The sequence below is a fragment of the Drosophila takahashii genome, chromosome 2R (genome assembly GCF_030179915.1).
Source record: "Drosophila takahashii strain IR98-3 E-12201 chromosome 2R, DtakHiC1v2, whole genome shotgun sequence".
Classification (NCBI taxonomy): domain Eukaryota; kingdom Metazoa; phylum Arthropoda; class Insecta; order Diptera; family Drosophilidae; genus Drosophila; species Drosophila takahashii.
This window is the reverse complement of record NC_091679.1, coordinates 33,333,353-33,347,721: the sequence shown is the minus strand read 5'-3', so window position 1 is coordinate 33,347,721 and position 14,369 is coordinate 33,333,353. Positions and strand designations below refer to the sequence as shown.

Sequence of the window (14,369 nt, the reverse complement as noted above, 5' to 3'; positions counted from 1 at the left end):
ACATGTTTTGCATAGGTAATGGCTAGCACAGGGACAACTTTCAGTCCGTTTCAGAGGCGAATATGTGAGCGTGACGAAGGTTGTGCAATGAACAACCGCCTTCATATTACGCACATCATGGCCAACTAATATATTCTCTTCAAAGTTTTTAGCGCCAAAAATTACCAAGAGGAATGCAAAGTAAAGGCCTTACAAATTTTCGAGGTTCCAGGACTGAAATTATTTGAATGCAATCTAAAGAACTTTAAGCTTAAGAATTCTTTACACCTAAAAGTAACTTTTATATAAAGAAAAGTTAATATATATTAAGCTAATAACCAACATTCAATACTGTAAGTTAGAACTTCCATCACTTTGCATCAGGGACCGAAAATAACAGTTATTTTATTATTTTTAATCAAAAAAATCTTGCACTTCGGATCCCACTAAAAATCAGAGAAAAAAGTCACATAACCAATCTAATGCGGTCTATTCAGATCCGCAATGACCTAAATTTTTGTAACTTTTTTGAAATTGGTCATGAAGTAACTGTTATTTCAGACTTTTAAAATAAAAGTCAGAGAATAACAGTTATTTTTTGACCGAAAAAATAAAAGTCCTCCGTAACTTTTATTCATGACTTTTATAATAAAAGTCTAAAAATAACTGTTATTTTTAGACTGAAAAAATAAAAGTCAAGATAACTCTTACGAAAAGACTTATAGTAAAAAAATCATTAAATAACTTTTATTTGGTGATCGAAAATATATAAGTCTTAAATATCTGTTGCTCAATTGGAATTGGAATTTTAAAGGTTGCAATTTGTACTTATACACATGAATTCTTCAACATAATAAGACCGCGAATTCTTCAGACCTAGAGAAACCATTAATGACCATGGTAACAATTTTTAAAGTTCTAACCAATACAGCCATTCATGAATTCTTCAACATAATAAGACCGCGAATTCTTCAGACCTAGAGAAACCATTAATGACCATGGTAACAATTTTTAAAGTTCTAACCAATACAGCCATTCATAAAGTCATAAACATAATAAGACCGCGAATTCTTCAGACCTAGAGGAACCATTAATGACCATTGTAACAATTTTTAAAGTTCTGGCCAATACAGCCATTCATGAATTCTTCAACATAATAAGACCGCGAATTCTTCAGACCTAGAGGAACCATTAATGACCATGGTAACAATTTTTAAAGTTCTAACCAATACAGCCATTCATGATGGCTTAATGATGATTTGGTAATAAAAGAATTTGTTCCCAATAAACCGAGAACAAATAACAGGCCTCCCACTGTGCCTAATAATCGGCTTTCCACTGTGCCTAATAATAGGCCTTCCACTGTGCCAAAAAACTAACAGGTTTATTTTTGGCTTATCAAAATGTTAGAGGACTAAATATGAAGCTACCAAAGCTTTATGCTGACTCCTCTGCATTTACTGAAGATATTTTGGCTTTTACGGAGACTTGGCTGAAACCAGAGATATCTGACTCTGAAGTTTTGTCAATGAACTTTAACACCTACAGGACCGATCGCTCCCCGCGTAGGGGGGGTGGTGTTCTGATTGCCGTTACCTCTAGTTTAACATCGGAGAGGCTTAACATTCATATCCCTAACGATATTGAATTTGTTAGTGTCAAAGTTTCCATTCAATCCTTATCTATTTTTGTAACCTGCTCTTATATTCCTCCTGGCTCTGATTTACTAATTTATGAGCACCATCTGTCTGCTATTAAATCTGTTCTATCCTTTCTTTCTAACAGAGACCTTTTGATTGTTTTGGGTGACTTTAATCTCCCAAATATCTCTTGGTCTCTTCCCACTGACTCACTTGTCGCTACTCCTTTATCCGCCCATGATTTTGTGGATGGCCTTTTAGAATTATCGTTACAGCAAGTAAGCTTTATACGAAATTCATTAAATAGACAATTAGATCTAGTCTTTGTTTTAGATCCGCATGAAGTCACTGTAGCTAGAATTGACGCACTTGTTGTACCTGAAGACCAATATCATCCAACTTTGGAATTGACAATTGGCCTCCCCTGTACTGATACCCTTTCTCCTTTAGTTCCTCAAACTAAAAGGAGATGCTTTCGTAAATGTGACTATAATAAACTAAACTACATGATTTCTCAATATAATTGGACTGATTTGTACAATTGCATGGATATTGACAGTGCAATTGAACTTTTCTATAGCGTTTTAAACACTTTCTTTGACGAATGCGTACCTGACAGTCTTCCTCCGAAGCTAAACAGGCCTCCTTGGTTTAACAATGAGCTTCAAAGACTTAAAAATCTTAAATCCAACACTTATAAAAAGTATAAAAAAACGGGAAAGCCATCTGATTTTGCGAAATATGTTGTGGCTCGTTCAGATTTTAATGTTCTCAACAGTCATTGCTATTCCATGTATTTAAATCGATGTAAATTCGAGTTTTCAAATGATCCGAAGCAGTTTTATAACTTCGTTAATGCCAAGCGTAAGTCTTCGGCATTGCCTTCATCGGTACGTTTAAACTCAAAAGAGGCATCGTCGGATTCTGAAATTGCGGATTTATTTGCCGAGTTTTTCCAAACTACTTATAGTTCGGCTGCTTGGTCAAACCCTACCTACCCTAACCACTTAAATAGGGCTAATTGTATTTTTACCCCTGTAATTACCGAAAGTTCTCTTTTAAAGGATTTAGCAACAACAACGCCAACGTATTCTCCCGGTCCTGATGGACTCCCTGGGAGTGTGCTTAAGTTTTGTGCTTCAACCATTTGTAAACCGATTCTTAAACTTTTTCATTTGTCTATTTCATCATCAGTTTTTCCAACTATCTGGAAGGACTCTTTCATTATTCCACTCCACAAAAAGGGTGCGAAGGCGGATGCTCAGAATTATAGAGGCATTTCTAAATTGTCGGCAATTCCTAAAGCATTTGAATGTACACTCAAAAAAAAATTTTAGAAAATCGCCTATGGATTTGCTTTACTGGCGATTTTTTTTCTATATTTCTGGAATATTTCTTGAATTTAATGAATTTTGATTAATTGGAAGAAAATTTTCTTTACCAGTAGAAAATTTTTTTATTTTAAAGAAAAAAATCGCCAGTGAAGCAAATCCATGGGCGATTTTCTAAAATTCAGGGCGATTCATTTTCTGAGTGTATTATTACTTCTCATTTGCAGCATTTATGTTCCTCGCTAATATCACCGTGTCAGCATGGTTTTGTTAAGCGAAGATCGACCACCACCAACCTTCTTGAACTATCATCTATTGTAATAAATGGATATAAGAATAACATGCAGACTGACGTTATATATACAGATTTTAGTAAGGCCTTTGACTCTGTTAACCACTCTCTCCTTTTATTCAAATTAGATCAGCTTGGGTTCCCATGTAATCTATTAACTTGGATTTCAAGTTACTTGAATGGTAGGACTCAGAGGGTTATATTTAAGAGCGCTGTTTCTAAAATGATCAACGTGACATCTGGAGTTCCTCAAGGTAGTCATTTAGGCCCTTTGCTGTTTACTTTGTTTATTAACGATCTTCCCTCTATCGTAGCTCATTCTCGTGTACTAATGTACGCTGACGATGTTAAGCTTTGTTTATCATATAAAGATGTAGGGTCCGGTTTCAACTTACAGTCAGATATTGATTGTTTTCAGGGATGGTGTGAGTACAACCTTTTAAATCTGAACTGCCTTAAATGCAACGTTATGACTTTTTACAGGGGCACTCCTACGTTTGTTAGTTATTCTCTTCAAAATACACCACTCGACCGTATATATTCAATTAACGATTTAGGTGTTCTTCTCGACCCAAAACTTAAATTTGATTGCCACATAATGGCCACTGTCAATAAAGCTATGAGTGTTTTTGGGTTTATAAAGCGTTGGTCAAAGGAATTTGATGACCCTTATACAACCAGATTATTATTTACCTCCCTTGTCCGTCCTATTTTAGAATATTGTTCTTCAGTTTGGAGCCCACAATATCAAGTGCACATCGACCGTATTGAGTCGGTGCAAAAAAAATTTCTTCTTTTTGCCCTTCGTAGTTTGAACTGGGATCAAAACGTAAGGCTACCTTCCTACCAGAGTAGATTACTATTGCTTAATTTACCTACACTTGAAAACCGTAGAATAATGCTTGGTACTATTTTTATGCAAAATCTTATAAGAGGTGATATTGATTCCGTAGAACTGGTAAACCGTTTAACTTTTAATGTTCCCGTTAGACTAACACGAAATTATTACCCTCTTAATTTGCCTCGATGTACATCAAATTTTACTCTGCATGAGCCTTTTCGTGTTCTATGTAAAAATTATAACAATCTTTATCATTTAATTTGCACTTCAACATCTATCCCCGTATTGAAAACTAAAATTTTATCTCATTTGCTTCAATCTTAGTTGTAGTATTTGTAGTATTTGGTTTCATGTCTTTTCCTCGCGAACTCGCATTTTTGCCCTAATTGATAAAGGGTCCCGCGCGTAACAAGCACGTGCTTGGTATCGTTGGGCCACTTGTTTGTACTGCTCGTAGTGCATCAACGTCCATCATATAAAAATAAACTCATATAGCGAGCCTTGATAATTACTAGCGCGACATTGAATAATATGCGTATACATAATCGAGTATTCATATGTTATTCAAATATTTTATTGTCAAAGGTTTTGTTGTACATCGTTACATTATTAGTTGAGTTCAACATAAAAGGTTGTCATAAATTTTTACTAAAAATGGGTCGTAAGAAAAACTTAATTCATCGAAATTTTTTTGAATTCGATTCCGTAAAAAACCTGTCGGTATGCAAAATTTGCCACAAAACTTTTTTCGGAAATTTTGTCACGAACTTAAGGCGCCATCTGGAGTCAGTTCATGGAGACAGCGTACCTGACGAAATGGAAAAAAAAAATGATGAAAGCCCCGAAAAAAAAATTAAATTTTCCGTTTGTTTTGCGGCGGAAGACGTAAAGGACGCTTGCGTAGAGCTAGTAACGTCCGAAAAAGTACCATTTTCTCTATTTGACTCGAAGGCATTTCAATTCTTTACGGATCAAATTTTTATGGGCGTGAACATCCCCAAAATTTCTTCGCGAAATATAATAGAGTTGGTATCTCACAAATACGACAGCATTAAAAATAAAATGATTTCGGGCCTGAAAAATCGGATGGTGTCCCTAAAAATTGATGGAGCTACCAGGTTAAATCGAAGTATTCTTGGCGTAAACTTGCAGTACTATAATGGAAGCAAAATTGTAATTCATACTCTTGCAATAATAGAGTTAAATGTGCGATCAACAGCGGAGAATATTAGTGCCACAGTGTCCGACATTTTAAAACAGTTTGCGATTCGTAAAAGCCAAGTTTTCTCAATTACGACTGACAATGGACGCAACATGGTTAAATCAGTGGAGCTGTTGAATACTTGCGAAGATAATGAAGGTGACATTGCTTCCCGGGATGATGAAATGGACATACTTGAAGGAGTTTCAATAGACTCTGTAAAGTCCGTAAAGTGTGCAGCACACACTCTCCAGTTAGCAGTGAAGGACTTCATGGACCAACAATCATGCCAAATAATTGATAATGCCAGGACATTAGTAAAAAAATTAAGAACCCCTTCTTACAGGTAACTAAAAATCAAATTCTTTACATTATTTAAAGATAATTTTTAAATTTGATAATTACAGGAACCTGCTAATGAATGGATCCTTTACGCAACCTCCTATGGACGTGTCAACTAGGTGGAACTCCACATACTCGATGCTGAAACAGCTTCTAAATCTAAGGGAGCTTTGTGAGATGCATGTACCTACCCCATTGGCGAACGAGGACTGGGACTATTTGAAGACCTTGGTAGCAACACTTAAGCCCGCCTACATAGCCACAAAAAAACTGCAAAGCAGCCAGCTATACATGGCAGACTTCAACAAGCTGTGGATTGAACTCAAGCTCAATATTAAACTTATGAAAAATAGTTGCAGCGATCTCTTAGCCGAGTGCCTCGAAAAAAGAGATGAAATTTTGTTAAACAATTCTGTGGTTCTCTGTAGCCTATTCCTTGACCCTAGACTTCGGCGAGTTCTAGGACAGAATGAAGCTAACCGAATATCCGCAGTACGTCATTTAAAGGACCTCATGCAGCAAATATTTGCTGTTAAAAATTTTGTATGTAAACATGAAAAGATTACAAAACGTTGTTAACAAAATTTTACAACTTTTATAGGTAAATTCACCAACCAAAAGTTCATCATCATCATCATCATCATTATCATCGTCATCATCATCATCATTATCATCATCATCATTATCATCATCATCATCATTGCTAAATGAATTTTTAAATTCAATACCTAGCGAATCTAATGAAGAGGATAGTAGTGACGAAGTAGGAGCCAAACTCAGAGAAGCTTATTGGGAAATTGAAAGCTACTACCCTAAGCCAATCGATACCACTATTGACGTAATGGAATATTGGGAGAAGGTTAAATTTAAATTGCCATATTTATATCAACTGGCTAGGGTCGTGCATTCAGTGCCGGCCACACAAGTGAGCGTGGAGCGCTCGTTTTCGGCACTGAAACTAGTTTTAAGCGACTTAAGAAGCAACATAAGCCCTGAGTCGCTTGAAAAAATATTATTTGTAAAACTCAACAACAAATTCAATGAAATATAAATTTTATATTATAAAAATACGTCAAATGCATTTTTAATATTGAACATATTCGGTAGCACTGCGGGGTTCGATTGGTGAAAAAGTTTTACTATGTAAGAGCCTATGGTTTCTCTAGGTCTGAAGATTTCGCGGTCTTATTATGCTTATGACTTTATGAATGGCTGTATTGGTCAGAACTTTAAAAATTGTTACCATGGTCATTAATGGTTCCTCTAGGTCTGAAGAATTCGCGGTCTTATTATGTTGAAGAATTCATGAATGGCTGTATTGGCCAGAACTTTAAAAATTGTTACAATGGTCATTAATGGTTCCTCTAGGTCTGAAGAATTCGCGGTCTTATTATGTTTATGACTTTATGAATGGCTGTATTGGTTAGAACTTTAAAAATTGTTACCATGGTCATTAATGGTTTCTCTAGGTCTGAAGAATTCGCGGTCTTATTATGTTGAAGAATTCATGTGTATAAGTACAAATTGCAACCTTTAAAATTCCAATTCCAATTGAGCAACAGATATTTAAGACTTATATATTTTCGATCACCAAATAAAAGTTATTTAATGATTTTTTTACTATAAGTCTTTTCGTAAGAGTTATCTTGACTTTTATTTTTTCAGTCTAAAAATAACAGTTATTTTTAGACTTTTATTATAAAAGTCATGAATAAAAGTTACGGAGGACTTTTATTTTTTCGGTCAAAAAATAACTGTTATTTTCTGACTTTTATTTTAAAAGTCTGAAATAACAGTTACGTCATGACTTATAAATAAAAGGTGCTGAATAACGATTAATCGATGACTTTTAAAGTAAAACTTATAACTGTTACGGTCCCTGCTTTGCATTTGCATTACCTAATAAAATAGCTTTATCAAATTACACAAAGTAAGAAAAACAAGAAAGTAAGCCGAAAGTGTAATACTCTTCCAGGATTTTTTAACTAAAAAGTAACCAAAATGTTGTTGTTAAATTGTTCCCATGATAGCTAGAAGACATAGTAGTCTAAACCATGCGGTTTAAAAAAGGTTTGTCTCTTTTACAACATTCAAACTGCTGACCAAATTTATACTACCCTCAGTAGGACTACGAAAAAAACACCACAAATAGAACTGTCCTTCGGCTTTTTTAATGAATTTTCGAGCACGGTCTTGCGAATTGATTTAATTTCTCCGGTGCCTTCCGCTTTCTCTTCTTTTTTTCTGCTGCTTCGTGCGCGTTTTTATTGCAGTGACTGTGGACTGGGAGCGGGTCTCAGTTTCGTTTTCGGTATCTTGTTTGTTGCTTAATTGGAAGGAAATTAAAAAATAAACAAGCAGCGCCAAAAGCAAATACTACACGCTGGCGATTACCTGGACAGCGACAGCACCACCCAGCGAAACAACAACCACTGGTTTTGGGTGGCTAAATATATATATATATAGAGATACCCCACCTGCCAGCAGAGGCCCACCGGCTGTTTGGAATTTAATTTTCATTTCCCCCAGCCGCCGCGAGAAGAGCGTTAATTTTATCTTGGAAATAGATTTTCAGGTTGTTTGTTATTTTAGGACCTGCTTGCGTAAGAATTCCTCGCGCCCCAAAAACTTTACAACTGCCTGGCTGGCCTCAGTATTTGCCTTGAATTAATTAAAACCCATCAATGCCCACCGATTGGCAGCAGCAGTAGCAGCAGCATAAGGACCATCAGCAATTGGCTAATTGAAGCGAATTGCGAGGAGCATGAGGAATATTCTTGTACCAAATACACATATCAGTGCACACACGTAAGGCCACAGCAACAAATTGAAATTCAGGGCAACAGTTGAGCCAAGCAAACAGAATTTGGCCATTGATGAGACGCCAGTCGGGAGACCAAGTTTCGGCTTGCCCCTGGCCATGGAAAGTGTCTCCCAGTTTAGTGGTGCGTGTCCTAAAACTGGGTTTGCCTTTGGCTTTGGGTTGCCTGCCCAGGACACCACAACTGCACTGGGGAAAAAACTAGGTTTTTACAGAAATATATTTCAAATGTTTATGATGATAGAACCAAAATTATAAGTAAAATATTTACTAATTTTACTATAGATATTGATTTTTTAATAATAATTTTACTAATTTTAATTTTTAAATAGGGTTGAACTGCGTTTTGAAGGCTTCCCAAATAAAAAAATATTATAAACTAATTAAATTAGATTTAATTAAATTTGATCACACTCATTAATTTTTGTTTATATGGATACTGGTATTATTATTTTTATTTAATAAAATCCATACCATTTTTAAGATTGATCCACAAAAAATAAGGATTTTACCTACAGATTACTAATCTGAAACTTGAAACTTCACAGTATTATAAAATCGTATAATAAAAGTATTACATTTTGAAATTGTAGGCACTTTTTATTGCTTAATAACAAATAAGGGCTTTGTACCACACAGCTACAATTTAGCTGAAAATGTAGTTGGTATTTTTAACTTCAATATTAAATAATAACCCCTTCTTCTCTAGTTAAAATTCATTCAACTATTTTGTTTATCAAATATTTTTGGGAACTGAAAATTTGGGTAACTGTACACCGGCATAACTAATAAGACACTTATTATGCGATGGCGGTCTGGTAACGTTAGACCAAGTTTAACGATATCACGTACATACGTTAACTAACGCTAACTACGTCGTTAAGTGGGGGTATGGGTACGAGAGAGACTGTGTCCCTGTGTCTGTGTCTGTGGAGGGACACGCGCCGAGACCAGGACACCAGGACACGGATACGGATAGGGACACGGGATGCCAGAGTGGCGGAGAACCGGAGTCGGTGGCATTCACTAATCAAGCTCGCCCAGCTATATGGCTTTCCCGCTGTGAGCGAGCAGAAAATTTACATTTTCAATGTCCCCGGGTCGCGGGCACTCAGGTGGAGGAGTCGGGTCCTTTATGGTGCCTCGTCCCGTTGTTGTTGGTGTAATAATCAGGATCACGTCGCCAAACATGAGGCTTAGTTAAATGCCGCTAATTAGGCCCTTTTGTGCGCATTCCTGGCCGGGCTATTAAAAACTGAGCTAACCATAAAAGCCAACCGTTAATCAGCTGCACACACCGAGAAAAAAAATAGAAGGGGGCAATAAAAACACTCGTAAAGCCCTTAAGGAAAAGTTATTGGCCGACTGGGGCCAAAATCGCGTTTCGCAGCGCGAGGATTTCTAATTATGTTTGGGTCAGTGCCAGTTGAACTCGCAGCAAATCCAGTCCGCTTGCCAAAAGAATCTATTTCGATTGAAAATTGCCAGAGACAGAAAACAATAAACATAATCGCAATATTTTATATTTCCGCAACAAGAAACAGCGGGAAATTGTCAGCGAGCACATGAAACTAGTCAGCGAAAAGTTTAGAAAGGGAGAAAGGGAAAATGTCCAGATCCTGCCAAATGGCCAATTCCATTGAAGTTGGCTTGGCTGTGACTTTAAGCCATGCCCGGCACTTTGTAGCTCATGAATAATCCTTTTCAGCTTAATCGACTAACCTTACCTTTACAGGGGGTTAAAATCAGTTTGAAAATCCAAATAAATATGCAAATTCCGCAAGGGGCCAGAAAAGGTGTCCCAAAAGGTACATTAGACCCCGAAATCCCTCAGAAACCCCGAACTTTCCGTCGCACTCTGCCCAAATGTTTTTGTCACCTACGTAATCGATTAAGCGATAAGGTGGATACAATGAGAACTCACAAAGAGCGGCAGACAAAGCGCTTTCAAATTGAATTTATACGGCTTGTTTAACGCCGCTTAAGTTAACAAATATATGTATATAAATAAATATAATGCACACATAAATTAAAGCCGGATTTCAGCGCAATGTTTACATTGTCCGCCAAAAAGCAGACCGAAAGAGCCATTGTTATGTGCGAACAAAAGGAATGTTTCAGCTTAAAGCTCATAACAAACTATCAAACTGGAATTAAACACGCACCAACATCAGCACACACACGCACAGTCACACGCACACACGCAGGACTAGCTAATTATGCAAATGTGTTTGATTGCGAAAATGGTGCGCCAAAATGTAGGCAACACTTTACGAAAGGCTGCTTTGAACGGCAAACAAAAAAGGAGAAACTATAAAGTTCACTAGCTTGACTAGTTTTCACCCTGTTTTTCCAGGTCAATTTAAATTTGCAAAATTGGAATTTTTGTGGTTTCTCAATAATTGTTTTGAAACAAAGACTAAAAATGTACTAGCATGGCAAACAAAAAAGGGAGAAACCATAAAGTTGACTAGCTTCACTGGGTTTCTCCATTTTCATCATATAAATTAAAATTTTCTAATATAGCATTTTAGTGGTTTCTTAGTGGCCATATTAATATTATGAAATAAAGATATTTACTTATATTCATGGAGTGAATAGTGCATTTATGAACCTGTTTTATAATGCCCCCATGTCCGTTTTTCATGTCCAAACAGCATACCCCTTTTTACACTTGCCAAGTAGCGGGTGAAAAAACAACAAAATTAGCATAATTATGCAATCTACGAGCGCATCGAAATCAAATGAAAGCGAAACTTTGAACGGGGAAAAAAGGTAACGGAAAATTTAATACGAACAAAAACTAACAAAATAAAATAAAGGTTGTACAAAATCATTTAGAAATGTGTGCTAATGGATATTACGACTGTTACTGCTTACTGTTTCTTTTTCAGATCGTTGAGCACACGGGCGATTTCGTCCTTTAGGGCCACCGCTCGACTGGCCAGCATTTTGGCCAGAATAGCATGCTTTTCGGCCATGTCCAAGGCCTCCTGATCGCGACTGCTCACTTCGCCGGTTTTCTCCGCCGATCTCTGGGCCAATTTGTTGGCGGCCTCGACGGCTTTCGAGGCCTCGGCCAAAGCTCCTTGGGCCTGCCTTTGGGCCGAAGTGTAGGCCTGTTCCAGAGCCTCCAAGCGAGCCTCCTTCTTCTTCTTCAGGTCCTCCAGTGTGTTGGTGGCTTCGGTCAAGAGCGAAGCGGCACCCGAGGCCATGTTGAACACCTGCTTGGCCATATCCTTGGGAGAGTTTTTAGTTTCATCGATGAAATCGCTTTTCGGTTTGGCGGATATCTCCAGCTTAGGATATATGGTAACTGGCTTATCGTCTTCCGGTTTTGTGGTTTCCTTAAGTTCCTTCTTTTCCTTTTCCTTGACAAGCAATTCGGCAAGTTGATTGGGATCTGTGTACACAGGACCCACTTCGTCGGCACCATCTATATTGGATTTTTTAGCCCCCTTGGAATCTGTTAGCTGCATGCCCAAAATGGGTTTCTGATTTGATCCTTGGGGTATCTCTGTCAGCGAGGCTTTTTCCTTGGGTCTACCTGGGTCACCTGGTTTCTTTTCCCCTTCCTTCTTGGCCAGATCCTCACTGCATTTCGATATGTTGATGAATACCTGCTCCTGCTCTTTGGATTGCTCTAAGCCCCCTTCGTTGTCCTTGTCGAATTTGCAATCGTTTTTCTCTTTCGGCTTTTCCTTGCAGGGATCCTCCTCGTCCTCACAGACGCCTTCCTCGTCTTTTGGCTTGCAAGGATCCGGTTGGCAGATGGATTCCTCTTCTTTTGGTTGGCAAGGATCACAGATGGATTCCTCTTCTTTTGGCTGGCAAGGATCGGGCCTTGGCTTACAGGGATCTGCCTCCTCTTCTTTTGGCTTACAAGGATCTTCCTCTTTGGGCTTGCAAGGATCCTGCTTCCTCTGGTACTCCCTGTACTCCTCCGCCTCCCTCAATTGACGCTTGCGCTCCAGAGCCCGCGCGATCTCCCTGGCCCTCTCCTCCTGGGCATCGCAGGGATCCGCCTCGATGGACAGGTTGGCATGTCTGGCCTTCACCTCCGGATTGGCCTCCACCTCCTCGCCGCGTATAATAGTCTGGTTACAGATGTTTGGTGCGGAATCGCGCTCTGTAATGCTATCGAGTGACTTTGTGGGTGTTGATGTGGGTTGAGCTGCCGTCTTGCCCGAAGCTTCGGCACGGGCTGCCTTGGTGGCCTCGGCTTTTTTCTGCACATTCTTGGCCATGCCCGAGAGCTTCTCCTTGAGACTGTTGAACAGAACGATGGCCTTGGCCACCAAATCTTTGGCCATTCCACTGGCCTTTTCGGCCAACTGAGTGGTGTCTATCGATGGTTCAGTCGGTTTCTTTGGAGCCACAGCGGCAGTAGGTTTGGTCTCCCCGGAACCCTTTTCTGGTGGCTTTTCGGGAGTGGGTTTCTTTGGCGGCTCCGGTTCCTCCTCGTGGTGAAGAGCTGCCGCCGCCTCTGGATCCGAAGGACCCGGCATTTGCTCCTCGGGAGTGTGTGGCCAAAAAGTGGGCTTGTTAATGAAATCCGGTGCCAAATGGGGACGGGCAAAGCAAAATTCCTCCATGGTCATTTGGTCGTAGGGCTGCATGGACTTCACAAACTCCAGCTTTTCGGTAAGCTGTTTGATTCTTTCGTTTGATTCCGCTTTGAAGACCGCAATGGCCTTCTTCACCTCCTCCCCCTCTTGGTCCACCTTTTCGAAGTAGCGCTTGTGATCCACCATGGCGTGTCGATTCTCGAAGAGCGAGTGAAGTTTATCGTACTTGGTCTCGTAACCCTTCACCCAATCGACGAACTCCTCGCGGACATTCTGGCGGTAGAACTCCCAGTCGATGGTCGGCATCGATTCGGGATACTTGCGAACGCGACTGGAAAAGATTTAGGATTATAATGTTGTGTCATATAACCCAAAACGAAGGCGATGAACAATGAGTAAGCGTAATGATACAATTTGTTAGTATTAAATAAATATAATTAAAATTTGAACTCTAACATTTGCTTAAATATCTACAAATATAATAAAATTACTAAGAACTAAAAACAAACCCATTTTAAAATTCACTTATCAATAGGTAAAACTCGATTTCTCGTCGAGCTCACGACAGTCATCAAAAACTGAAAAGCTGCCTCGAAAAAAATAAGTTAAATGTGCATTAAAAACCTCTTAAATGTGACATAAGGGAAACTTATATAAAACTTTCATAAGTAATATCCTCATTTACGTTTACTAAAAACAGACCCATGTTAAGGCAAATTATCCACAATAATGTCTAAGAAACCCTCTTTCGAAACCCCCATCTTACTCCTTGTACTCCTCGTGCTTCTTGGCGAACATCTGGAACATCTTCAGCTGGTTCGGTGGCACCTGCTTCATCAGATCGGCCAGTTGGACAACCGTGCAGCTCGTCTTCTGGGCCCCACCGCCATTACCCTTGATGCAGTTAACCAGCTTCTCCCACATTCTGCGATTTCGTTAGCTTTCTTGGTTGAATTTTTTAGTCGATATATGTATGTTTATATATGTTCAGGTGTTCACATTGGCCTCCAGTCTGTTCTATAACTTGTACGAATGTGTTCGAGAGTGTGTGCGATGAAAACTCCCAAGGAGCCAACTGAGAGCCATTAAAAGTGAAAATTCCAAAGGGCTATAAAAAAAAGGGGGGGAAGAGAAATCGAGATTTCAATTTATAGCCCGAAATTGCATATTCATGCAGTTTCAATTAAATCAGAGTCAGGCGCAGCGACAGCTACGCAAGTGGGTTTGACTAACTGACAATAAAATCGAAAATTAATTCCGAGCCAGCAGGCTGCTGCTCAAGGAAAGTTAAATGTAATTGCATAGATGGGGGTGGATGGATTGGGGGGGTAAATGTAAAATCACACCCCTGGAA

General features: G+C 38.8%; 1 protein-coding gene across 1 annotated transcript; it reads right to left on the bottom strand.

Annotated features, from left to right (window-relative positions):
- Positions 1-11,210: 11,210 nt before the first annotated feature.
- knon (knotted onions) lies at positions 11,211-14,071 on the bottom strand. The gene is made up of 2 exons (XM_017143976.3): positions 13,782-14,071; positions 11,211-13,346 (listed from the first exon to the last, which is right to left on the bottom strand). The coding sequence occupies exons 1-2, from the start codon at positions 13,937-13,939 to the stop codon at positions 11,324-11,326; spliced, it is 2,181 nt and encodes a 726-aa protein (XP_016999465.2). The 5' UTR covers positions 13,940-14,071; the 3' UTR covers positions 11,211-11,323.
- Positions 14,072-14,369: the final 298 nt, after the last annotated feature.

Bases quoted from the DNA above. Each gene is read 5' to 3' on its own strand.
- knon (XM_017143976.3), bottom strand. From the start codon at position 13,939: ATGTGGGAGAAGCTGGTTAACTGCATCAAGGGTAATGGCGGTGGGGCC. The intron at 13,347-13,781 runs GTAAGATGGGGG...AATCTTTTCCAG, and splicing joins AAGCACGAGGAGTACAAGGA to TCGCGTTCGCAAGTATCCCG.